Source organism: Phascolarctos cinereus, unplaced genomic scaffold (assembly GCF_003287225.1).
Source record: "Phascolarctos cinereus isolate Bilbo 61053 unplaced genomic scaffold, phaCin_HiC Scaffold_1;HRSCAF=81, whole genome shotgun sequence".
NCBI classification, from domain to species: Eukaryota; Metazoa; Chordata; class Mammalia; order Diprotodontia; family Phascolarctidae; genus Phascolarctos; species Phascolarctos cinereus.
This window is the reverse complement of record NW_027555514.1, coordinates 11012450-11039979: the sequence shown is the minus strand read 5'-3', so window position 1 is coordinate 11039979 and position 27530 is coordinate 11012450. Positions and strand designations below refer to the sequence as shown.

The following is a 27530-nucleotide window of genomic DNA, read 5'->3' as shown; positions in this document are numbered from 1 at the left end:
ATGCTGTAACAATGACGTATGATCAATACAGAGAAGTGTGGAAAGTCTTATGAAAAATGATCTAAAATAAACAAAGCCAAGAAAATAATAAATGTAAAGTTACAAAAATGTAATTGGAAAGAGCTACAACAGAACAAGTTAAATAAAATGGAATCAATTGATAATAGCCAAGTTTGGGTTCAAAGAAGAGCTATGAGGAGACAACTCCCTCACTCCCTTTAATGGTGGCTGGGAGGGTGGCTGGAGGTGTGGAACAAAGGCAAATAGTGTTAGTGTGTCTTCACTTGTGGATGTGTTTTGCCAAACTGTTGATTTTTTTCTTCTTATTTTATCTTTGTTACGAAGGATGGCTCAGTGATATTTGGAGACACAGATGAAAAACCAAAATACATACATTAAAATTCATTCACAAAAGTTTTATATCTCTTGTGTTCTTTAGTTAGAGATATTTCCACACTGTACAGTCAATGACGTAAAAGGAGGAGATTTCCCCTTAGAATGGAGGCAAAGACAAGAAACTGATCAATATCAACCCTGGAGTATGAAAAGTAATCTGGGTTCCACCTTTGTGGGGAAAAGCCAAAGTAGTGTCATAAGAGTGGTCACTGAGCCTCAAAAATATCCAGCTTGCTAAGACTTTTTTTCAGAGTGTTGGGTCAAAGACACAATATGTGGGGCAATGCTTAAGGGACAACATATTCCCTGGCCCTACTATCAGGCATTCCTGTAGAGCCTCTAAGTAGCACACTTCAAAATGTGTTTTAAGGAGTACAAAGCACATTCCTCTCACTAATGCTCTGAAACATCTCTTCTATGCAATCATAACTTCATTTTCCAGGCAAGTCTTCAAAATGTGGAGGGACTTACTCCTAATGGAATTATAGTATGGTGGAAAGGGAATTGAATTTGGAGTCAAAAGAGCAATCTTCTGTCTGTCCCTTGTTCTCTGTGAGAATTTAAACAAATTGCTTCACTGCTCTAGGCCTGAGTTAACATCTCATCTGCAAAATGCAGCCTCTGGACTTTGGATTTTGGAGTCTCTTCAAGCCTCTAAGTCTTTGAGATGATGATGAGGAGGATGAAGAGAAGAAGGAGGATCTTCTGGCTTCAAGTCCATTTATCCTAGTTTCCACCACATCTATGGCAGCATTCCTCCCTTGGCACATTTAAAAAAGATTCAACTTAATCAAATTTGAATGATATGCCACTTCCAGGAAGATCAGTATGAAACCAAAGTTTAGAATCTTTCTTCAGTTGTTTCTCACAATTGCCAAGATGTGGTCACAAAGGGAGGGGATAAATCTGGAGTTTCTCTTCCTGCTCCTCCCATCTCCAACCAAGAGAATGATAAATCCTTGAAGGCAGGGATAGTTGTGCTTTTGTCCTTGTATCTCAACACCTATCTCTAGGGGGATTGGATGGGCCATAGCAATTAAAGCCCTCCCTGCCCTCAAATCTGACTTTCACTTACTTTTGCAGTCTTATTCCACCTAATACTTACTGCATGACAATTCCATTCCAGCCAAGAGGCCTCTCTCACCATGCTCCATCCATGCCATCCTCTCTTTCATCACCTTTCCTTTGCACAGACTATTCTCCATGTCAGAACACACTCCATTCTCATCTTACTCTTTGAACCCTTAGCTTCCTTCCAAGCAGAGGTCAGATCCCATGGGGCTTTTCCTGTTGCTCCCAGCCAATATTCCCTTTGCTTTAAAATTACTGTGTGTATACTTTGCACTTTAATCTTGCTATAATCGAGAGCCAGCCTTGAAATCAGGAGGCTCTGCATTCAAGTCCTGCCCTTGACACATATTGACTTTACAGCCCTGGGCAACTCACTTAACCTCTCTGTGGCCTAGGAATGAAGTAACACTCCTAAGACTAAATGCTGCAGATCAGGTGGCCCTCTGCATCTGGCAAGGGAGTTCTGACCTATCACTGAAAGGACTTGGAATTGTGGCAGGATGTGGGAAAGCCTCCATGGTCCTTTAGATCTCCTGAGAGTCCATAATAGCAGCAAGGCAGCTTCTGGCTCTTGGTGGTGCACTCTTGGCCGTGACTCTCCAGTTGGCATCATATGATTCCAGAGGGGAATGGAAAGGGGATTTTTCCTGTCTCCAATTTTCATGGCAACATTACCCACATATCAGCTTGTGCAGGGAACTTATCCCCTGGCTTCCTTTGCCCTTTTCATATGTTCTTCACTGATCTTAAGTGAATTAGCATCTCAAAGTGTCTGGATCCAGGACTGGACATGCCTTTGTGAATTTTAAAGGTCTTGAGGTCCCACTAGAATACAGAGACAAATGTAGGCACTGTATAGGGCAGTAGGTATGTGGGCAGGGAGTGGGGAGAGAAGCGACTCCTTGGTAATTCCTTTGGCAATTATTTCCATATTTTTGAAGATATTGGCCACTAATAAGTACAGGCCTGGCCCAAACCTGGCTGTTTCACCAGAAGAGTTGGAAAGACAGTACTGAGCTGAGGTGAAATGTGAAATGCCTAATGAACAGTATTGTAAATTTCTTTATGTTCGAATGAGGTTAAGAATTAGCCTCCTCGGGGGCAGCTAGGTGGCGCAGTGAATAGAGCACTGGCCCTGAAGTCAGGAGGACCTGAATTCAAATCTGACCTCAGACCAAACACTTGACACTTACTAGCTGTGTGACCCTGGGCAAGTCACTTAACCCCAATTGCCTAACAACAACAACAACAACAACAACAAAATAGCCTCCTCTAGCAGAATGGAGTGGTGGGTACAAGTTAAATCACTTAATTCTGTTTAATTTGTTCTTGTAACCTGTACTTGTGAGTTTTTTCTGGTTAATATTATTTTTGTAAGAAGGAAGAAATTGCCCATGCCATACATCATTCATAGTCTAAATTGTGCAACCCTTTTACTTCCTCTTTGTGAAGTCCTATACACCTAAGACTTAAGCAATTTCTCTTCAGGACAATGGGGTGCGTATCTTAAGGAGCTAAAGAGTAGGAAACAAGGCAAGATCCCCTTGGGTTTCAATGCCTGGATACCGAAGAGGAACTCTACTCAGGACCCCGAGCCTCTGTGGTGGCCCAGTAGCACTTCTGTCAATGCTAGGCTTATCCTGATGAAATAACAAGTCCAATCCAAGTGAAAAAAAGGACTTGACATATATTAGTGTATATGTGTGCTATAATTCTCCAATAGGGCACAAGCCCTTTGAAAGCAAGGGTTGTTTTGTATCCCTGGCACCCAGCAGAGGACCTGGCTCATAGTAGACACCTAATAAATGGTTATTGAATTGAAAGCTAATGCCATCTATCTCAAACACAATTGTTCCAGAGGAGGAATGAGTCATGGGCTCTATCCAACCCACAGTCAAAGAGACAATTCATACTTTGAACTCTGGCCTAGCTACAAGTCTGTCCGATGGATAGGGAGCTTTGGGGCCTAGAGTATAATGAGCACTTGGTAAGTATGTGGGACAGTGAAGTTGAATCATTCGAAGGTTGGCTCCCTCTCAAACACATGCAATCCATAGCTAGGAAATGATACAAAACATGGAATTTGACATGGGTTCTGGCAGATGCTCCATGAACAAGGCAGATATTTTGATATGGATAATGCATTTAGGCAGTCTCATCCCTAGGTATTAAGGACAAATACATTTGGAAGAAGGACATTCCATTACTTCTGGGATCAAGGAAGGCTGTAATATTTATCCTGCTCCAACCCCATGATTTATGGGTTGTTTGAGGTGGGATTTACCATGTAGAAACAGATGGACAAGAAGCTTTTATTTGTTGGTATGTAACGTATCCTCAGCCCACATGAGAAATGAATCGTGGTTGAATATTGGGGATTCCAATGGGTCCTATCCATGAAATAAAACATTAACATCCTGCCCCACCATGCTCCTCAATCAATCAACATTTATTAAGTGCCTACTATGTGTCAGGTGCTAAGCACTGGGGATGAAAAGAAGAGGCAAATGATAATCTCTGCCTTCAAGGAACTTACAATGACTGGCACAAGAGCTATCTTAAGAATTCCTTCATTACCACTCCCCTACCTCCCCTACATTATGCTATCTCTTTATTCCTGGTACCCCAAACAGAATATTTTTTCAGTACTATTCTCATAGACATATGTGTGTGTGTGTGTATGTGTGTGTGTGTGTGTGTGTGTGTGTATATATATATATACATATATATATTTATATATACATATATGTATGTGTGTATGTATACATATACATACACACATATGTATGTATATGTGTATATATATGAATATATACATATATATTCATATACATATTTAACCACCATTTACACATAGTGGAATAGTTCTTATTGATCTTGCTTTTTGACAGCAAAAGGAGACAGGGAGTGGAGTGGGGATAAGAATGTATTAAGCATTTACTATGTAAAAGCCCAGCACTATATGCTAAGGACAAAGGGGATGCTGTGGATTTCACCCTTTCCCCACACACTTTGGATTTTTCTTCCTCCATTCTTATGATTTGAAAGATTTCCACACCACTTTGGCATGGCTGACATTGTATTGGTGGCATCCACATGAGCTCATCCAGCAATATAGACATAACAAATAAATGTCTGAGTCATGTAGATTTCTTTTCAGGAACAGAGATGATACAAGGCTAGGTCATTGCTACCAGAAATTATGTAAAGGTCATCTTTAAAGAGCCCAAATTAAAACTGTGAAATAGATCTCTAGAGGCTATAAAATGTAGAACCAACAAGTGACCTAAAAAGGTAAAATCAAGTGGCCAGAATTATACACCAAAAGAAGCCCATTCTCTTTCATAAACTGAAAAGAAAGCTAACATCTGAAACCCAAAGCATTTTCAATTATTCAAGAAATGAAGCATATTATCATGGTGGCATCTCCACAGATCAAATTGTTACCTGTAGTTGCTCAAACCTAACAATAACCCTCTAAAATGTAAGAATAATGATTTTGACAGATATTACCACACAGGGAACTCAGCCTCTGATATAGATGGAAGGAAAACTCTCAAACTATCTGTATGTAGGTAAAAAATCAAAACGGTGTGGGAGCAGAATGAAGAGCATCTTCCTTGTCTTCCTTCTTGTTACTAGAGTTGTCACAAAGATGCTTTCAGGGAGCCGCTGTAGAAGATGAGCCCACATCCCAATGCTTTCATTCAACTACAAAAATAAAACACTGTAGTTGAATGCTCAGTAATCCACTGAATATTACACATGAAAGAGCAGTAGCAAGATAATGGCTTGTCCCAAGACTATTTCTATCTGAACACCATCAAATATGATTTAGAAAGAACGGGAATAATATCCATAATAATACTTTTCTGGATCTGTGGTTTCAGTGGGGTTGGAAAATTCCATTGTGGGAATTTCTTCCCACTAATTCATTTTTTTGCCAATTTTTGCCAATTCATTTGAAAGTTCTAATCTCCAAGATTTGTTGGGGACACTGAAAGGTTAAGTGACTTGTCCAGGGTCACACAGCCACAATATGTCAGAAGTGGGTCTTGAACCCAGGCCTTTCTCACTCCAAAGCCATCTCACCTTTCTCTCCATTATGCTACCACTCCTCTGCCTCCTCCTTTTCCTCCTTTTTTATCATTATCATTATCATCATCACCATCATCTTCTTCTTCTTCCTCCTCCTCCTCTTCCTTTTCTCCTTCCTCCTTTTCTTCCTTCTTCTCCTTCTCCTTCTTCTCCTTCCTCCTTTTCCTCCTCCATCTTCTCCTTCCTTCTTTTCTTCTTCCTTATCCTTCTTGTCTTCCTTCTTCTTCTGTGCTTACTATGGACTATTTTAAGCACTGCAGTGGCAAATAGGATACTTAACTAGTCCTTGCTCTGCAGCAGCTAGTGTCCTAAGAGGGGAGACAAGACTTATAGAAAGTTTCATCTGCAAGTCAGAGTTGCATAGACATGTTCTGTAGTCCTTTGGGTCTAGCAACAAGGTAGAAAATAGTACCTTTTATTTCATGTCATTTATTTGTTTATTATTAATTTAATGCTAGGTCTCAGATGGTAAGTGGAAGAGGCAGTGCTAGAATCCATATCATCACTTCATTACCAATTCTACTCTACCACACTGCCTCTAATATTCAGAAAGGGGATGGTGCTATGTGCTGTGGAGAAATCAGGATGATCAAAAACTGGCCTTATTTCTCACTCCTGAAAGATAGCCAGGGTCTGCTTTGACTCCTAAGCCAAGCCTAAATGCAGGTGAATTGATGTGTGTATGAATAGTTCCCTCATGATTATTCTATCATAGACTTGGGAATTACCCAGAATGAGTAATATGGTGTGCTAGGCCAGAAGAAAGGAATGTCCAGGCACCAGGTTGTGTTGCTAGTTTGTCTCTTTTGGGACAGGGTTGGTTGGTAAAGCCAATGGAGAGGGGCCAGGCTGTTGCCAGGTTTTTTTTTTTTTTAGGGTCCTGGTATGGCCTGTGCTCAATTCCACTGAGGAGTAAGCAGCTGGCTTCCCCATCCCCAGAGCTAGTCCTGTCTGGCTGAAGGACATTGGGCTTTGAGGATGAATGGCAGTTAACATCTTTACAAGGAACTCAGCTTCCATTTCTCAGGGTCTCCCTCTCCCTACCCAAGCAGGGAGCGTTTACATTTGACAGGGAGAAAATCCAGATTGTTTCTAAGCACAAAGGAATTTGTATACATTTCTGCTTGGGGAAAATTGTTCAATATTCTTACCTTCTGGGAATACACACATTGTCGAAATGGTTGTTTCCCCAGTCAGGCATACAGCATGGACTGCATAAATCCTCCCAGGAGCCTCACCCAGCTCGGCACCTCCACACTGAGATGAACACGAACTCTTTTTCTCTTTCTTCCCCCTTTCCTCCCTCCCTTTCTGCCTTTCCATTCCTTCCTCTTTTCTCTCTACTCCTCTCACTCTCCATTTTTCTTCTTCCTGCTCTGTCTTCAACCCCTTCCCCTCACTCTTACTTTGAAGAGGAAGCATGTTGCTGGAGTTGATATCAAGGACCTGAGGGGGGGAGGATTGCCTCTAGAGCTGACTAGTTGTGGGATCATGGGCAATTTAACTGACCTTTCTGAGCCTTTGTTTTCTTATCTGTAAAATGGGTCCCAGGTTTAAAACAACAAGAGACCTTAGAGGCCAGTGACCTTGCCTTGTAGATGAGGAAACTGAGGTCAAGAAAGGCTAAAGTCTTGGGCTTAAATCCCCTAGGTAAGCAGGTGTCAGAACTGGGATTCCAACCCCATCTTCAGAATCTAAATCCAGCTCTTTTCCTAAGGATAAGAATAATGAGTGTTCCCATTTATAAAGCAAACATTTTTACTATATATTAACTCTCATCCTCTCATTTATATTAATGCTTGTAGAAGCTGTCAGTCATTTAGTTGACTAGCATTTTTAAAAGAACCTAATAGATTATTAAGCACCTACTGGATGTGCTAAACCCTGGGGATCCAAAGAAAGGCAAAAGATGGTCTCTGCTCTCAAGGAACTTACTGTCTAATGGGAGAAGCAAAACATGAACAACTGTGAAAAAAAAAAGATATTCAGGATAAATTCTAGAAAGCCAGCAGAAGACAGGCACTACCAAGTGAAGTTTTAGGTCAGATTCAAATGAGATAATATACACAGTAGACTTTGAAAACTTGAAAGCACTAACTAGATGTTAGGTATTGGAATGTGAGTAAATGGACAGGTATTTATTAAGCTCTTATCATGTTCCAGACATTGCAGTGAGTGTTGAGGTTTCAGAGAAAAACCAAAAACAGTCCTTACCCTGAAGGTGCATATATTCTAATGGTGAAGACAACACACCTACCTACCCACCTACACACACACACACACACAAATAGATATACATATATCTATATGGAATGGGAAGGAATGAAATAGGTTGTAATGGAAGGGAAAAACATGTATTAAGTCCTTACTTTGTGCCAAGCACTGTGCTAGGCACTAAGGATACAGATGGTAAAGAGGCATTCTGTGCTCTCATAGTGCTCACATTTTAATTGGGAGGTGAAGCATGATGGAGGGCTTGAATTCATGTTCAGTCCATGGAAGATGAAAAGAGCAGATTGTATCTTAACAGGGAAAGCAGAAAGGCAGGTGGTAAGGTCAATGACCTTGGGGAATAATGGCAAGGCAGATGCTCTCCTACCAAGAGAGTAATGGTTCTGAGGGTTAGAGTGGTGTGGGGCTCTGGAAGTCTTCCAACAGAGGTAGGGATAGGAATGTTAGCATTCAGCTGACAGTGAGTGTCTTGTGTCCTGGTGGGAAATGCACAATGGGATAATGAAGGTTGGGTTGGGGGAAAAAAGGTTGGTGACTCTCTTCAGTGCCAGTAGATGCTGCTGCTCCATCTTGGGACCACTAGTCATAAGAATGAGGAGAGGTGGGTATGATCAGGGTCCTGTTTTTCTCTGTATGGGATGAGTAGGAAACCAGCAAAATCAGAATCATTTCTTAAGACTTCCTGTGTGCCAGCCATTGTATTAAGTGCTGGTAGTACAAAGAAGAAAGCAAAAACATCACTGGCCTCAAGGAGTTCACATTCTAATTGGAATCACTGGGGAAATGGAAAGAAATGAAAACATATTGATGTAGCAAACAAATCACATACATAATGCTGGTGAGGCATGTTCAAGTTAACACCACATATTAAGATGTTAAGGTGATTAAGGTGTGAACAGGTAGGGTTGAGTTAATTAAAGTCACATCTCAATTAACCAAAATGCTTAGTGGAAGTAGGTCTTCTGTTTAATTTTTAATTTTCTGGCTAACTATGAGTGAAGCAGGAAACCTCTGAAATTGAATATCTTCCCTGAATCAGTACATGGACTCACCTGAAGACCACAGTAAACTAATGGGAGACCCAGGATTCAATCCCAGACACTGTGATCAAATCCAGCCCTTACAGAACCCTAGGATGAAACATCTGGATCCACTAGGGGCCTTAGAGGTCATCTAGTCCAACTCCTTCATTTTACAAGTGAGAAAACTGGGGCCCATAGTGATCAAGGGACTTGGCCAAAGTCACACAGGCAATAATTTATAGAGCTGAGATTTAGACTAACATCCTGTGGCTACAAAGTAAAAAAAGAAAATTGGGTGTTTCATGCTGTCTTACAAATGTAAGGCAGAATCTAGAAGGAGTTTATAAAAATTAAAATGGCAAATCTGTACTCTAAGCCTCAATCTCTAACCCCAACTTTCCCTAGCCCCTGAGCCCCATTTCTTCTAGAGTGCTAAAAATAATCACATTATAATCAGTGCTTTGGTTAGGAAGATGGATAGTTAGAAGTTCCAAATAAATTGGTGGGGTTTTTTCTCTTTCCAAATAAATTGGTTTTTAGTGCCGAAATGCAGAGGAAAAAACTGGTTTCCATTGGGATCCCAAGGTGGGAAAGTGAAGCTATTGTGTTGTCCAGGGTAAACTTGTTTTTTGAAATCACTCCTTTGGAAATAGGGTGCATTCTTGCCTTGGTGAATGTTGTTAGGTGTGAGCTCCTCTTTGTCCCAGTTTCTTTGGTTTTATGCAGAGAGTCTGAATCCACAGCCCCAGCAGAGACAAACCTTCACTGAAGTAAAGCAGGGGAAGGTTTTATACCCATCATTAGCCTCTACAGTCCTTTGTTCCATCACAGGGAGCCCCAACTCCTCATGCATACATGGGCTTTGGAACATGGATCTTGGAGCTTTAATTACCCATGTGTTTGAAAACAGGAAGCTCTTGATTGTGTGGTCAGACCCTGGGCCTGAAGTAAATACCAAAAGGGAAATCTGCCTTGGAGACCTGGTGTGTCTGGGGATTCTCTCCAACTCAAGAATATCTGAAATGATGTGTTTCTCTCTAGCACTGCAACCAAGGCAAGCCTAACCCAACCTAAGAAAATCAATTTTAAAAAATGCATTCCTAGGGAAGGGTTATGAGCAACTACAGGGAAGGGACATTGCTTTCTTTTAGATTAATTCTTCAGAACCTGAGAAAGACCAGGATTCTGTCAGACTGGTAAAGTCTATAATGGGGGAGGATGACAGGTGAAATGTACTAGGGCCAAGAGGGAGCTAGGTATGGACCCTAGTGGCTCCCAGAGCAACAAAAATAGACAAAGCGCTGACTGTTGAGTGCCAAAAAGTATAGCTTTCCAGTTAGCAAAGTACTTTACCTACATTATTTTATCTTCTCCTCACACCAGCCCTACAGGCACTGGTGTCACCATGTTATAGATGATGAAACTGAATCTGAGACCGATGAAATTACTTGGATATGATCACATAGCTAGTAAGTCTGAGAGGCAAGATTCATACTCATATCTTCCTGACTCCAGCTTCATGACTTTGTTCACTGTGCCACATAGCCTTTCTAGAGGAGTGTCCGTGGCAGTACAGAGTGAGAGAAAGGCAATCAATAGAAGGTAGTGGGACAGAGAGTAAAAGGGGATAGGTAGAGGTCATTTGTAAGTCCAGTGCTTGTAGATGGGTGGGAGAGCATCTGGATATTCCAATTGACTCCATCTGCTCAAGTATAAAATGGGAATAATGATAGTGCCTTCTTCCAGGGTTGTTGTGAGGATCAAATGAGGCATCTGCAAATCACTTACCAGAGGGCCTGACACACAGTGATGAAGAAATGTTCATTTCCTCATTTCCTTCCTGCCTTCCTTCCTCCCTCCTTCCTATTTCTTTCCTTCCTTTCTTCCTTCCTCCTTTCTTCCCATCTTTCCTTCCTTCCTTCCTTCCTTCCTTCCTTCCTTCCTTCCTTCCTTCCTTCCTTCCTTCCTTCCTTCTTCCTTCCTTCCTTCCTTCCTTCCTTCCTCCTTCCTTCCTTCCTTCCTTCCTTCCTCCTTCCTTCCTTCCTTCCTTCCTTCCTTCCTTCCTTCCTTCCTTCCTTCCTTCCTTCCTTCCTTCCTTCCTTCCTTCCTTCCCACCATCCCTTCTTTTAATATGAGTCTATGAAATCAGCTCAGCAAACTCACATCTACATTGAAGGTTGGTAGAGTGTAAAAATATTTAAGGAAAACATCTCTAGGTCAAAAAGGCTATATAAATATACATCTTTCTGAAGGGGGTAGAAACAAGGATTCTTATGGAGTTTGGGGCTTGCTTGCATTTTAAGAATAATGGGGGCATCCATTATTCTTGTTCTGAAATGTGATATAGCATTTTTTAAATGTTATTGGATTTGAGCCTTTCAAGAACCTTGTGAGGTAGATAGTAAAAGGTGGCCATTTTTCCTATTTCTGTCAAGTATTAACAAGCAATCAGGTGCCCCAGCCTGGTAAGGCTCCCACATGCTTAGCTGCCTGTATATGACTATGGATAAAACACGAATAGCTATTACATGTTTTGTGAATTACTGTCTGCCAGCTTAGTAGAAAAAAAAAAGCTGCTCCTCAAAGAAATTCCTGCTTATTAACTTGGAAATTACATACCCCAAGAATTTTGGGAAGAAGCTAGGACTTGAATTATCCCATTTTTCCTGACTGTCTGGTTTGACCCTGGTCAGATCCTAGGGCCCCACTGACTGGCCAGAAGTGAGGTCACTTTAGACAAGCTAAGAAGCCACCAAGGAGGTAGCAAATACAGGAAAAAGACAGTTCCATGATCATTCTTTACTTCACCTCCTTGTGCTTTAGGACCTCCTGAACCTTGTCACTTGTAGGCTTCTATAAAACAGGCTAAGCTGATAACCATACAATGACTTGGATTCCACTTCATTTACTTGTATGATCTCCTTACCTCAGCTAAGCTCAGAAATAGAAAAGGGTCAGAAGGAAAGGGGTGATGCTGCCATAGGGCACATGAGCACAGGCAGCTGCCAGGCAAGGGGCCAATGCTAATGAGGGACTCAGGCACCTGCACACCCTCAGCTGGGGGGCTCCCCCCTCCAACCAAAACTTACTTACAGCCTGTCAGCACCTCACTGTGTGCCTGGGGACTCAGCTCTATGGGAACCCCACTGAATGGTTCCCACATGCTTTGGGGCCTGCCTCAGCACATTCTCATAGTTTTCAGATAGCACAAAAGAACCTCTTCAGAACCCAGCTGGAGATGGGGTGGGGAGCTGAAACCGGAACACCTCCTAAGACTTAAAGGAGGCATAGAGTGGGGGATATATGTGTGGGGGTGGAGGACTCATAGTGAAAGGAAAACTCTGCTGGTAAACGAAATGTAACTTCAGTAGCCAGAGCCAAAGCATTGAGAGTTGGTCTAAGATCTTAAAGAAGTAACAACAAATCATAAATCCTACACACCCTAACTGGAAGATCATGTAGTTCCATTAGAAAGAGCACTGATTTCGTAATCAGAGGACCTGGCTTGGAACCCTCCCCACCTTGGTTATGAGTGTGCTCTTGGGAAAATCCCCAGGTCTTCATTTCCTCAGCTATAAAATGGGGCATTTGCACTATTTGGCCCCAACAACATACAGAAGGCTTTTCCTGATTCCCCCAACTGCTGGTACCCTCCCTGATACCCAAAATACTTCTTTTAATATATTGGTATTTAGTTATTGACATACATATTATCTCCCCAAAAGAATGTAAGCTCCTTGAGGACAGGTAGCATTTGACTTTGGTCTTTTTATTACCAGCACCTAGGCCATTGCTTGGCATATATTTATTTGGTACTCAATGAATTCTTTCTGATTGGTTTGATCCACCTTGGTTTGGGATACAAAGATATAAAAAGATAACATGACAGCACAGTAGAAAGAGCTCTATACTGGAATCATGGCTTCCAATTTCATTTTGGCTTGTTCCTCATGGGATCTGCTCAGGTCATTGACTTTCTCTTGGTCCCTGTTTTCTCATCTTTAAAATAAGAATGCTGAATGCGAGATTTTCAAGCTCCCTTCCCCTTCAAGTCTCCAGTCATAAAACCAGACTTTAGAAGTCAAGCATAGTGAGTGGTAAATGAAAACAAGAATAAATAATAAGAGCTAACATTTATATAGCTCTTATGTGCCAGGCACTGTGCTAAATCCTTAATAATTACTTAGTCCTTACAACTCTGAGAAGTATTGTTTTTATCCCCATTTTACAGTTGAGGAAACTGAGGCAGAGGTTAAATGACTTGCACAAGATCCCACAGCTAGTAAGTGTCTGAGACTGGATTTGAACTCAGGTCCTCCTGACTCCAGGCTAGCACTCTATGCACTGACCTTTCAAGCTGCCTTAGATTAGGTAAGAGATGGGATGGGAGGAGGGCACACATGAAGGGGCTATATCTGATATGAAACAGAGCTTCAGGATAGGAGTGACTCCCAGATACATGAAACTTGTTTGGGTGGTGGGTAGATGTGTTTGTTTGTTTTGGCAACATCAACTTCCTCATTAGCCCAGCCAACTTACTATTCCCTGAGAATAATTCCACAATGATAATATGGCAGAGGGTCCTAGGACAGTTGAGTTTGGGAAGAGATGAAATGGCCATCAGACTAGGATGGGAGGTGGGAGACCCAAATTCTCAGCACTACTTTGTCACTAATTAAATTTAATTCATTAAGACTGTAGTGTGTTCAGAGCACTGGGATGGCTTTTGAGGACATACACAATTTCAATAAGCCACAGTGCTTGCCTTCTTGGAACTTTCCAAGTGATAGATAATATCTACTCACTTCTTTATGCAGCTTAAGATTTAGAACTCTAACATCACAGTTTTGAGCTTGTTAACTTTTTCAAAAATCAAAATTGCTTTATTTTTGGAGACAGGGCAACTGCATTGTAAAGAGATGGATATTAAACAGAAAAGGGAACCCCAAAATTCTGATCTCTAATATGTTTGGTTAACTAATGATAGCATACTGTTGAATTTTTTTTTTTGCTCCTGCAGAACACATTTGGTGGACCTTTATGGTAAGCTTAATAATGATATTAAAATCCCTAAGCATTAATAAACAATACTAAAATTATGAATAAAACAATAAATTATTCATAAAATAAACAACTAGCTGGTAGATTGAATAGAATGCTGGATTTGGAGTCAGGAAGACCTTCAAATCTACCCTCAAACACTTTCTAGCTGTTGGACCTTAATCAAGTTACCTCTGCCTCAGTTTTTCCATTTACCTATAAAATGCAGATAATAGCATCTGCCTTTCAGAGTTATGAGGATAATAGATTGTATTTATATAATAGTCCAAGGTTTTCAAATTGTTTATATGTTCATCCTTTTTTTAGAATTAATTATTGAAAATATTAATCATTAGTAATAGCTAATAATAACTACTAATTATTTTTAATAATGCCCAGCATGCACATATACACACATAGGTATATACATACAAATATAAAGCTTTAAGGTTTGAAAATTTCTTTACATGTTAATCCTTTTTGAGTATTAATCATTTTATTTATCATTAATAGTAGCTGATAACCACTATCAACTATTATTAACAATAGCTGGCATTTGTACGGTGCCTTAAGGTTTGCAAAGTGCTCACATAGGTTATCTCTTTGATGCTTTTCAGAAAAGAAGCCCTAGAGTCACCCAGGAAAGGCATGCACCAGTAGGGTTATGTTCTGAGTTGTTGGAGGCAATGCCAACATTGATGAGATCACAGCTCCGTTGGAGTTGGTAAGTTATGAATGCATGACAAATGATGGCTGGTATTCAGTAATGTGAGAAGATAAATTCTTTACTCTTCATAATGGTCAGGACACTTAAGAGGTAGAGCATTTCTATTCTCCCCTCATTCTTCCATGTAACAAAATGCTTCAGTGGTAGGAGTGGAAAATGGAAAGATTTGAAACATCAGGAAAAGAAGATTCTAAATGTAATATGTGAGGGATGGGGCTGGCAATGGCATCAATAAGAGATTGCCAAGCAAAGAACTCAGGAATCAATTTAGCTATAAATATAAAACAGCCTGCAAAAATCACAATGGCGGCCCACCCTAATCCCTGGGCTGTAGTTCTCTGTGTGTGTTTAAATAGCTGTACCTGGTATTAATGGGGGGACAGGGAGGGACTTAAAATCACCAATGAACTCCGAAGACATACTTTGAATTTCCGTGGTCTTTTGTAGAGAAGCAATGGCATTTCTATTTGGAGTTTGGTGCAGAATATCTTCTGAGACAGGATCCAGCTGCAAGAAGAGAAAGGAAAAGTCTATGAGCAGCACAACATTAGTAATGCCCCACAAACCTCATGGAGAGAGAACCAGGGGAAGCAGGAGAATCCTCAGGAAAAACTCCACTGGGAACGAGTCTGTGTTTCACTAGTATTGGTTCTAAAATGAAGGCCCTGTTTTATCTCCCCATTTGTAGCCATGTAATTGAATTCCAAGGGGCTTATATATTGGCTGCAGGGCTAATCTATGGAGTCTCAGGAGCAGGTGCATGTCTGTGTATTATTCATTTTTTAAAATGTTAGTTATTCATGTCATTTCTTTCTGTAGGTTCCTCACAGACAGAATTTCATTGCATCTGTATACACAGCTGGGCACTCCAAACACAAACCATCACTGACATCCTAGTTGAACTGGGGGGGGGGTCCCATTATCTTTACTTTCCAAGGGTCTAAACATCTTGGTTACACATGCAGACATTTTACAGTGGAAAGCGATAAACATGGCTGCTTGTGTTGGGCATTTGGCACACATAATCTGCACCCAGTCTGATTATGCTGTTTCCATGCCATCTCCATAGCCTTCTACACCCTTATCCCCAACCTCCTTTCCACCTCTGGTTCTACAAACAGTATCCAAACCAACACTATCATTGCTGGGAAAAGTTGTAATAATTTTCATGGGGCTCTAATCATTTCTTTCATTTCTCTGTCAAAAAGGTTCTTCCCTGTCTAATGCTTCCTTGTATATATTGTCTTTCCTTATTGGAAAATTAGATTTTTGTGGGCAGGGACTGTCTTGCTTCTTTGTATTTATATTCCACTACTGTACATAGTCAGCACGTAATAAGTGCTTCTCATTCATTCATTCATTCATTCATTCATTCATTCATTCATTCATTCACTAATACCAAATGAAAATGTAGGACAAAACCAGAGTAAATGTGTGAGAATTACATTTTACGTCCTCTGTATCTTTAATTATCATAACTCATCGATAATAATAGTGTATACTCTATATAGTTGCTCATCTTGAACTTGCCCCAGCTGATATTTATAAGGGGACTGAAAAGACAGTCTTGTCCCAGGGAGGAATAAAACTCTTGGCTTAAAGAGCCAATTAATTGCATGAGACTCCTTTCTCAACCAATGAGCCGGCATGAGGGCAGGCCAGAATCAGTGAAAGCAGGAGAAGAGAGATTCTGGGCTCTTTTAGCCTCAAGCATCAAAAAAGATGGTGAGGACAACCTTTCTTCAGGGCTCTGGAGGGAGAAAGACTCTGGGAACAAGGTGACATGTTGAACTTTATGTTCCTATCTCTAGTTTGCTACATGAAAGAATTTGGGAAATTTCTCTTTCAGTGAGATCTGGGACTTTTCTCTCTTGGAGCTGCTGTTTTACTTCAGTCCAATATGAAAGGGCTCCTTCACTCTGTATTGTCCAGTATATATTCCCTTATGTTTATTTTCTCTGATTTTTCTTTTGATATCAAATTGGTTTCTTCACACAAACACATATATATATGTATGTATGCATATATATATATATATATTTATATAGATATATATATATATATATATATATTTATATATATTTATATATATTATATATATATATATATATATATATATATATTATATGTGCGTATAGTACTTTGAGTAATTTATGTACTATACAAGAGAAGCAGCAGTGGGAAAGAGGGAGAGCATTGGACTTAGAGTGAAGAACACTTAGGTTCAAATCCTGCCTCTGACACTGGAGTGTGTGAATATGTGCAAGATGCTTAAATCTCTGAGTGGGAGGCAACTTCCTAAGAATGGTATGAGAGCCTGGATTTGAAGGTTGTTCTTTCTACTTGCTATCCATGTGATCTTGGCCAAGTCACTACCTCTCTGGATCTGTTTCCTAATTTTTAAATAAAGATATTGGACTTGATGGCCTCAAAGGCCCTTTCCAGATCTAAATGTATTATTCTTTTCTTTATTCTGTTAGGTATAGGTGGAGATCTGCATTCATAGATAGAGTTTCCCAGCAAAGAAATCCAAGATCCTTGAGATATTATATATTTGGGTTTTCAGGGTTCTCCAAATGTTTTCCTCACAGGAACTTGGTGAAGTTCTTCGTATTTCAAATATTATTACCACCACTTTACAGATGAGAAAACTGTGGCTCAGGGTGCTGGAGGATTTGTCCTTGATTATAGAGCCAGCAAATATTGGAGCAGGAATGTGGACACAAGTCTTCTCACTCTAAGGCCAGTACTCTTCTTGCCATCTCATGCTGCCATTCAATTTAATTCAATTCAATTATTTTCATGCATTTCCCTAATTCCTTCAGATTTCTTTTTGTATTTATTTATCTCTGTACACATTATTTCCCTGCAGTAAGTTCCTTGAGAGTATGTATTTCTTGTTGTGTTCCTATTGCCAGCCTAGCACAGGGCTTGGCCCACCTTGTTGAATTGAATTACATTCTGAATAGCATATAGATTTCATAGCATTTTAGCTGGAAGGAGTTAAAGGCCATTTTGTCCAACCATTCTGTGCCTGAAGAGACAACTCATTTAACTATCCCAACAAGCGACTTAAAAGATCTCCAATGAAAAGGAGCCTGCCTCTCCCAAGAAGCCTAGCCCATCCCTGAGAGTTATGAAACTCTAAAAGTACTTCCATGAAAAATTTATTTTGTCACCATTCATAAGTGTTGGTTACCATTAGTGGTTTAATAGGCAAATAACAAATAATTCTGAAACCAAAAGCTACTTCTGATAAACCAGTAAATAAGAAAACAAAGGAAATCTCATGAAGGTGAACTAGATTCCTTTTAGTTGTTTGGATGTTGTAGAGACATTGGCTCTTGTGGGTGATTGGACTTGGCTGGAGTCATTAAGCAATAAATTAGAGTACTTTCAACAAAGTGGAGGATTTTTGCATTAATAATAATAATAATAATGTTACAGTCAGAAATAGGAGACGCAGGAAACATTGACTTCCCACCAATCTGACTTTGTTGATAATTGCCTGAGAGTCATAAGATGCATCATGCCGGCTCATTGGTTGAGAAAGGAGTCTCATGCAATTAATTGGCTTCCAGCAAATTTCCTGCCTCAGCACCAATGAGGTTCTTCTTGCCCTATCTTTCACAAGAGCCAAGGAGATGTAATTATCTACCAATAAATCTTGACAAAATCATTGGATGCTCTATGTAACTTATGAGGAATATTACTATAAAAACACTGTAAAAATCACAAGTCCATTGGCTTATTGAAGCCAAGTATTTGGGGGCTTCCTTGGAATCAAGCCCTCTTTTGCCGGAAAAGCTCATTTCTGTTGGCTGACTCATGCCTTTGGACATTGGCTCCAAAATCAAGGAGTGTCCCAGGAGAGAATCTGGCCCCAAATCCCGCAGTGCAGAGAGAAATCACTCGACACCTGACAGGCACAGCACCAAGCCCCTCAGCAGCACCCCCACTTTACATAGTTCTTGGCATGCTCTGGGCCTGGACAGATTAGATCTCAACAGAGCGCTCACAATTCTCACTTTGAAATGAATTTTCTGACAGCTACATAAGGACATATGAATGTGTCAACCCTGCATAGAGAGTATAAAATGCTCAGAAGGATTGTTGACATGATGAAATAGCATCCATGAATGTAGGGTTATGAAGTACTTTTTAACCTCATGATCTCTCAAAATCTCTTTTTGGCATAGGAATTTTCCATTTAATGGCTTACCACCAGTTGGTATTAAATTCCTAGGTTCATGGACTTCAGCAATAAATTTAGTCTAATCCACTCATTTGAAAGATGAGGCAACTGAGGCCCAGGGAGCGAAATGAAAGGACATAGTGGAGGTGGGATTCAAACTCAGGACCTTGGACATTTGAACCAATACTCTCTCCAAGGAACCACAATGATATAAATTCTTATCCCAACTCTTTGGTCCTGGAGTCTAAAAATCTCCAAAAGGATGCAAGTATCGTTTCAACACTTTGTTGATATGGCTTTTTAAAAATATTGATTTAAGGCCCTTAAATTTTACCAAATCATAAAATTTTCAGAAGCAGAAATTAATCAATAGTCAATTAGAAGCATCATTAAGGATTTATTATGTGCCAAGCTTTATGCTAGGCACCACCCATATAACAAAATTGAAACAGCCCCTGTCCTCAAAAAGCTTAACCTCTGGCCAAAAGGACACAACATATACACATGTAAGTATATGCAATATTGATAAAAGACTTTTTTTAGGTGAAGGCATTAGTAACTGGGAGCATTGGAAAGGCCTTCCTATAGAAGGTAGAAATTCAACTGAGTCTTGAAGAAAACTGTGGATTCTTAGGGGTGATAAAAGTCTTTAGGGGGACATTTAGTTCAATCTTCTCTGAACAGGAAATCTCTTCTGCCACATTCTCAATAAATTGATTCCCCAACCTTCACTGGAAGAGCTAGGGGGTGGCATTTATACATTTTTCCTAAGGTTGACCTTTCCATTTTGGTATTTCTCTGGTAGGAAAATTTCCCTCAAATCAAATCAAAAGCTTCCTTTGTCACTTCTACCTGGAATATCACTGGTTATTCCTTCTGGGTTCAAGGGGGACAAGTCCAATCTCCTTCTTACAGAGTAGTTCCTTAAATAGTTAAAACAGCTATGACTGTCACCTCCATGTTTTCTCTGCAGAAGAACCTCCAAAACAAATGAGTTACTTCAATGGCCAAAAGTGAATTTGGGGATCCTATAAAATGTCAGAACTGCCTTGCTAGTCTTTGTTATTTAAAACTAACCACCAGCATTTAAAGACATAATTCATTGGTAGAGGTTTGTAGGCAAATACTAAATTGTGAGGGCATTAAAGGTCTCTTAGGACATTCTGTAAATTCTTATATGTGTTTGGTAGAAATGTAGGTTGAGGAAAGTCAACAACAGCTTCCTTTACCTTTGTGTAGAAACCTGAACTGTGCCTTTTATACAGCTATACATATGAATCCTGTTTGCTCTCCTTGCCTCAAGTCTCTCCCCACTTCATACATCCTCCATGCAGCTACCATCATGAATTGACTCAAGTACAGGGTTGACCATGTCACCCTCATCCCACTCTTTAGTCAAGAAACGCCAAGAATTTCCTAGTAACTCTGGGATAAAAAAAAAATCAACTCCTTTGTTTGGCATTGAACATTCTTCACAATCTGACCCTCTCTATCTTTCCAGTCTTCTCATGTTTTCCTCCTTCCTTCAAGGACAGACACTCCAGCTACCATCTCTGTGCTTTTGCATTGGCTGCCCCCAGGCCTGGCATGCTTTCCTTCCTCAGCTTTCCTTTTCACTCACTCTGTATGGAACATGGATGTGTCTATTTGTGTACATGTGGGCACCCCCATTACATCAGAAGCTCCTTAAGGACACTCATTTTTCACTTGTCTTTGCTATTGCCAGCTGAGAGATGAATGAAGGATGTCCAACCTGGGCCCTTGCTCAAAATGAGGTTCCAGGAGGATATTTTCATTGGGAGAAGGGGGTCACTGAAATAGAGGGATATTCAAGGGTGAGGCTACATAGAGAAAAAAGTAAGGCTCAAAGTGGAGCCTTAGGGGACACCCATGCTGTGGAGCTAGATGGAGGAAGGAAGCTGAGGAGACAAGTAAAGAGAAAAACCAGGAATGAGCTAGTCCTAAGTTTTCCTGAAGTTATAATTCAAAGACATACAAAGAAATGGGATTTAATTATCTGGGACACACCTGTAACTGGATTCTGTCTTCAGATGCTGTCTTCATTGTCATCTGCATATATTATAACAGCTCCCATCTGTCATAGGAGTAAGGCTTTTATGATATCTACCCTAATTCTCATTAGATTCCATTAGATTCCATTAGATTCCAGCACACTCCATTGCTTTTCATGGAACTCAACTCAACTGCTCAGTTGAATATCAGACTGTATTAAAACACTCTCTAACCAAAGGTGTGAATACCAAGGAAGTCAAAGTTTTGAAGCATCTACAAAGAGCATAAAACAACACTTTCTACACTCAGTCTTTGGCAGAAAAAAAAAGTGGACATACACTCAGCTCTCCCATGACACTTCCACAAGTCACACAAAGACAACATCCTATTTATTCAGAACTTGTTAGGTTGTACACAGCGCAGAGGGTTAGAAGCTCCAGCAGCTCATAAGAGAAGTCATAGCAAGTCCTTAACATTTAGTCTTTCCATTTCCTAGTCCCATCTGAGGCTTAGCAACACTCCTTATAGTTCATAGAAATCCCCTGTAGATGGTACCGTCTGATTTAAGGGTTTATAGCCAAAACTTGACTCTTGCAATTTTGAGAGTATCCAGGGAAAGAAACAATCTGGGGTAAGTCAGTATTTCAGAGCCAAAATTTGATAATCTTTTTGAAAACTAAAGGATTAACTACATAAAACAGCCCACATATATTACCCCCCTCAACTAAAGAAAAAGCAGAAATCCCTCCTCTCCTCTCTCCTCTCCTCTCCTCTCCTCTCCTCTCCTCTCCTCTCCTCTCCTCTCCTCTCCTCTCCCTTCCTCTCCTCTTCCCTCCTCTCCTCTCTTCTCCCTCCCCTCCCCTCCCCTCTCTTCTCTCTCTCTCTCTCTCTCTCTCTCTCTCTCTCTCTCTCTCTCTCTCTCTCTCTCTCTCTCTCTCTCTCTCCCCCTTCTCCTTTGCACCCACATATCCCAGTTAAAACTTTCAAAAAATATTTCCCCAGAACTTCTTTGAGTCAAAAGAAAGGTAAGAGAAGAATTGTTATCTGCTCTGTTGAGGGAGATAAGCATTCTGATTCTTTGTGTGAAAAGGTATTATGTAAGGATAGACTGTTAACATATGGGGAAGACTAACCTGAAGTGCAAACACAAAGGGAAACATTAAAAGAAAAAAAAGAGACAAGACAAAAATTGTTGGAAATCCTCAGTTGTTCACTGATATTTAGTAAACATCTCAGTGTAGCCTAGTTACCTCCCTGAGACTCTAATAGCCAAATTGATGAATGGTTACAGATTTTCTTTGGTGGAAAGAGCTTCCTTATCAGGAAAAATCAGGACTTGGTAACTTCCCCCTTCTCCTAACCTAGGCCTGAAATTCTGAGATTTCATATTGGTGGGAGAAGGACCCTGAGTTCTAGAATACTATTCTAGGAAAGTACCGACTAGGGCCTTTCAAAGTACAAAGGGCCCTAGAGGGCCTGGTGATGGTTCATATCTCTGTCATTTGATGACCAAACTAAAGTTGGAGAGATTCAGGGCCAGAAGAATGGGAACCAAGTGATGACTTGTCGAGACTAGAGGAATTCAGGAAAAGTATTCTCCCGCCCCTCCCAGAATAGAAACACATCAAGGTCATATATTTCTGTTTGTCTTCATATCCCCATAACTTATGATTTGGCACACAGTAGGAACTTAGTAAATGTTTGTTGATTAATTGATATAAATGCATGGAGAAGTCATGATGTCCATTTATCTTATAAATCAGTAGGCATCGACATGGCTTAATGGTGGAACAACATGGAGTAGTGCATAGGGTACTAGACTTGGAACCCAGAAAACCTTGGTTCAAATCCTGCCTCAGACACTTATTAACTGTATGAGGCTGAAGAAGTCATTTGACCAATCTGTATGTCAGCTTACCCCTCTATGAAATGAATGCATTGAACTCAATAGCTTCTAAGGTCCAACTCTATATCTATGAGTTTTATAGTAGAATGATTTCCTTTACAATACTTTAAAGCTATTCTAAATTTCGTAGTTTCTTTACCAACTACATAGATGTTGTACCTAATAACTGTGAGTTCCAGTTGGATCTGTGACTTCCTTTCTTGTGGGTTGTCCTTCCTTAAGATCTGATCACACCTCATCCATGACTATTACGTGCAAATCTTGTCTATGTCCTTACATTGGTCTTCTATAAAGAAGACCCCCACAGCCTTGGTGGCATTTTTCTTATAGGCTTTTCAGCATTCTATGGAACAAGTCCAGCCCTTGAGCCATCTACCTACTATGTCTCCCTGTTACTGTATTCCTGGCCCACCTCCTTTTCTAACCACCATTACTACTGTCACCACCATCACCTTCGTTGTTGTCATCATCATCATTGTTTATATCTTCAAATCAGAGATTTAAAGCTAGAGGAGACTTCAGTGGGCTTATACTTAAATCCTTTCATTTTATATATGAGGAAACTGAGGCCCACGGAGGTTAATTAACTTGCGTAAGGTCACAGAGATAGGAAATGTCAGAAGAAGCATCTGAACCTAGGTCATTTGACTCCAGAATCATTTTCCCCTTCTACTATGAACTTCCAGATGGTACTTTTTGTTAACAAAGGTGATATTACTAGAGCCATCATCAGTTGGTCTGGTATATTTAGGTTGTTTCAATGAAAAGAAACCCTCAGTATGCTGACCTTACACCAAAATCTGAATACAATGCTTTCAATTACCCGCACAGAGCTCACTTATTCACAAATCTATATAGAAGACAACAGAAAGTAAGCAATAATAATGAGAACAAGGAGGATCTTTGGTATTAATGTAACACTTTCATTTGTGCAGAGGATTTTATCTCCACAATTTGATCTTTATAACTAACTACGTTGTGAGGTAGGTATTATTATTCTCCCCATTTTACAGATAAGAAAACAGAAATCAAGATAGTTTAAGTGACCTACCAGTGATCACTTAGCTAGGAAGTGTCTAAGGCAGGGCTTGAACTTGCATTCCATTCCCTATGCCACACTTCCTCCCAAAGACGGTCCCTGAGCAGCCAAAATGATGTCAGTAAGTTGATATGTTTTCCCAACTCTGTGTATATCTCATGGCTCTCCTTGTCCAAACTCCTTTTCTCTCTTCTTACTTAATTAGCATCTCTATGCCAATGATTCCCAGATCTGTATTCCAGTCCTCGATTCTCTTTGAAGCCTGGGTTCCTTATCACCAACTCATGGATTTTCTAAAGAGAGGTCATTTAAGACTTTACCCAAAATGTCTCAAAACTCTTCATTTACATACATTTCTGATAAATTTGATAATTTCATTTCTCATCATACAGATTTCAAAGTACAACTTATCAGCTTGGGAGGTAAGGCAAACACAAACAGCTGGACACTGAGGGGGTCATATAAAAAGAAATACCTATAAAAACAGACCATGACCCTGACAGGCTTGTATGGAATTTTGGTGCCATTCAAGGTGTGAAAGAATAGCTGTGTGTCTTTCAATAGCACCTGAAGCCATTACTGTATTATAGAACACCAAGCCCCATAATTGAGGTAGGAGAAAGTGCAGTATAGGGGGAAAAAAAAGCATTGACTCAAAAGTCAGAGGATCTGCCTCAAGTGTTTACTACGAGTGCAATTGGGAACAAGTCACATGAACTTCTTGGGTCTCAGTTTTCTTTACATTAAAATGCAGGTGGAGGAGAAGAGTTGGATAGACTGGCCCCTAGGTCCCTTCCCACTCTATATCCAGGAACCATTAAGAATCAAATTTAATAGTCAAGACAAGATTAAATTATATCCAACTTCCTCTGGTTAAATGGCAGAGAAAATTAGAAAAGCTCTTGAAGAAAAGGTTACAGTTGAAAAAAAAAATCCTTGCCATTCCCAAATTGATAAATTGTCAAAGAATATGAACAGGTAGCTTTCAGAAGAAGAAATGAAAGTTATCTGTAGTCACATGAAAAAGGTCTCTAAATCATCATCAATTTATTGTTTTTGTTGTTGTTCAGTCATTTACAACTCTTCATGACTTCACTTTGGAATTTTCCTGGTAATACTGGAGTGGTTTGCCATTTTCTTCTCCAGTTCAATTTACAGAAAAGGAACTAAGGCAAACAGGGTTAAGTTATTTGTTTTGGGTCACACAGTTAGGAGGTATCTGAAGCTGCTTTTGAACTTATGAAAATGAGTCTTATTGATTCCAAGCCCAAGTGCCCTATACACTGCACTACCTAGTTGTCCAGCGATTAGGGAAATGCAAATTAAAACAACTCTGAGGTACCATCTCATACCTATCAAGTTGGCTAATATGACAAAGGAGGAAATGACAAATGTTGCAGAGGATGTGGCAAAATTGGGACACTAATGCATTAATGGTGGAATTATGAACTGATCCATCCATCACGAAGAACAATTTAGAACTATGCCCAAAGGGCTATAAAATTGCATACTCTTTGACTTAGCAATACTACCACTAAGTCTGTTTCCTAAAGAAATCAAAGAAAAGGGAAAAGGGCCTATATGTACAACAAATATTTATAGAAGCTCCTTTTGTGGTAGCAAAGAATTGGAAATTGAGGGGCTGCCCATCAATTAGGGAATTGCTGAACAAGTTGTGGTATATGATTGTGATGGAATACTATTGTACTATAAGAAATGATGAAGAGGTAGTTTCAGAAAAACCTGGAAATGACTTACATGAACTGATGTAATGAGCAGAACCAGGAGGACATTGTACACAATATCGTCAATACTGTACTATGACTAACTGTGAATGACTTAACAATTCTAAGCAATAGATCCAAAGCAAGTCTGGAGAACTTATGTTGAAAAATACTGTTCACCTCCAGAGGAAAATAAGACTGACAGTGTGTGAAGGCAAACGGAAGCATATTTTTTACCTTCTTTGTTATTCTTGTGTTTGTTTTCTTGTTTGATTTTTGGTCTGTGTTTTGTTTTGCAACATTACTAATATCAAAACATTTTCCATGACAACATGTGTATTCAAGGAGGGAGAGAACGTGGAATTCATTTTTTTAAAGGGAATGTTAAAAAATTTTGTTTATGTGTACTTGAGGAAAAATAAAAGAAAAACTCAATAAAAAAAAAAAAAGAAAGAAAAAGTCCTTGTAGGTAAGGAGTGGGGGCAAACCTCAGTCATCTGGCTATTTCTAAGGTATGAATTCCCCAATGATTGGGAGAAATGAGGTGTTACTATATCTTTGTTTGTTTTTTTGGCTGAGTCACAACATGAGGAGAAATTGAAGGAGGCTTTCTTAAGACAAACCTCTTTAACGTGTTGATATTTCTATTAAGAAATCCTACTATCAACTTGAACTAAAAAAAAAGAAATGGAGAGAGGTAAATTAAGAAGTAGTAGAAGATTCAAGTTCTGTCTATACGGCATCTTCCTTTCAAAATCCAGAAGAGAGGCAAAATCTTGAAAAGACTGTGGGTTCAAGCCCTGTCCCTGACTCCTATTGGCTATATGACAGTTAGCAAATCATTTAACTTCTCATTTAACCTACTAATCTCTCAGTAGCTCAGGAAATTCTGTGAGAGTTTATTTTTTTTTAATTAATTTATCTAGTTTTCAACAATCAATTCCATAAATTTTTCAGTTTTAAATTTTCTCCCCCTCTCTCACCCCTCCCCTCCCCAAGATAGTGTGCAATCTGATATAGGCTTTGTTTATATGTTCATATTAAGCATATTTTCACATTAGTCATGTTGTAAAGAAGAATTAGAACCAATAGGTGAAACCACAAGAAAGAAGAAACAAAACAAAATAGAAGGAAAAAAAAGAGCAAATAATCTTCTTCAATCTTCATTCAAACTCCATAGTTCTCTCTTTGGATGTGGATAGCATTTTCCATCACGAGACCTTTGGAGATGTCTTAGATCTTTGCATTGCTGAGAAGGGCTAAACCTATCAATGTTAGTCATCTCACAAGGTGGCTGTTACTGTGTACAATGTTCTCCTGGTTCTGCTCACTTCACTCAGCATCAGTCCATACAAGTCTTTCCAGGTTTTTCTGAAGTCTGCTTGCTCATCATTTCTTATAACACAATAGTATTCCATTACATTCACATATCACAGCTTGCTTAGCCATTCCCCAATTGATGGGCATCCCCTCAATTTCCAATTCTTTGCCACCATACATAGAGTTTCTATAAATATTTTTGTACATGTGAGTCCTTTTCCCATTTGTATGATCTCTTCAGGATACAGCCCTAGAGGTGCTATTGCAGGATCAAAGGGTATGCCGATTTTTATAGCCCTTTGGGCATAGTTTCAAATTGCTCTCCAAAATAGTTGGATCAGTTCATAACTCTACCAGCAATGTATTAATGTTCCAATTTTCCCACATCTTCTATGAGAGTTTAAATTACAGAAGAGTTGCCAATCTGTATTGGTAGAGGGAATTTCAACATTGGAGATTTCCCACACTGATGAAATCACAGGTTCAGTATACTTTCCTCCTTCTAGGTGGCACAATGGATAGAGTGCCTAGCCCAGAGTCAGGAAGACCCGAGTTCAATCTGGTCTTAGACGCTTGCTAGCTGTGTGACCCTGGGCAACTCTTTTAATCTCTATTTGCCTTAGTTCCCTGAACTGTAAAATGGGGATAATTATAGCACCTACCTCACAGATTTGTTGTAAGGATCAAATGAGATAATATTTGTAAAATGGACTTACTACAGTACTCAGCACATAGTAGGTACTATAG

General features: G+C 39.8%; 1 protein-coding gene across 1 annotated transcript in view; it reads right to left on the bottom strand.

Moving 5' to 3' along the window:
• HDAC9 (histone deacetylase 9) overlaps positions 1–27530 on the bottom strand; it is a 573266-nt gene that overhangs the window by 31669 nt on the left and 514067 nt on the right. The window contains 1 exon segment of the mRNA XM_078150730.1: positions 14949–15093. Coding sequence (XP_078006856.1) covers positions 14949–15093 — 145 coding nt within the window.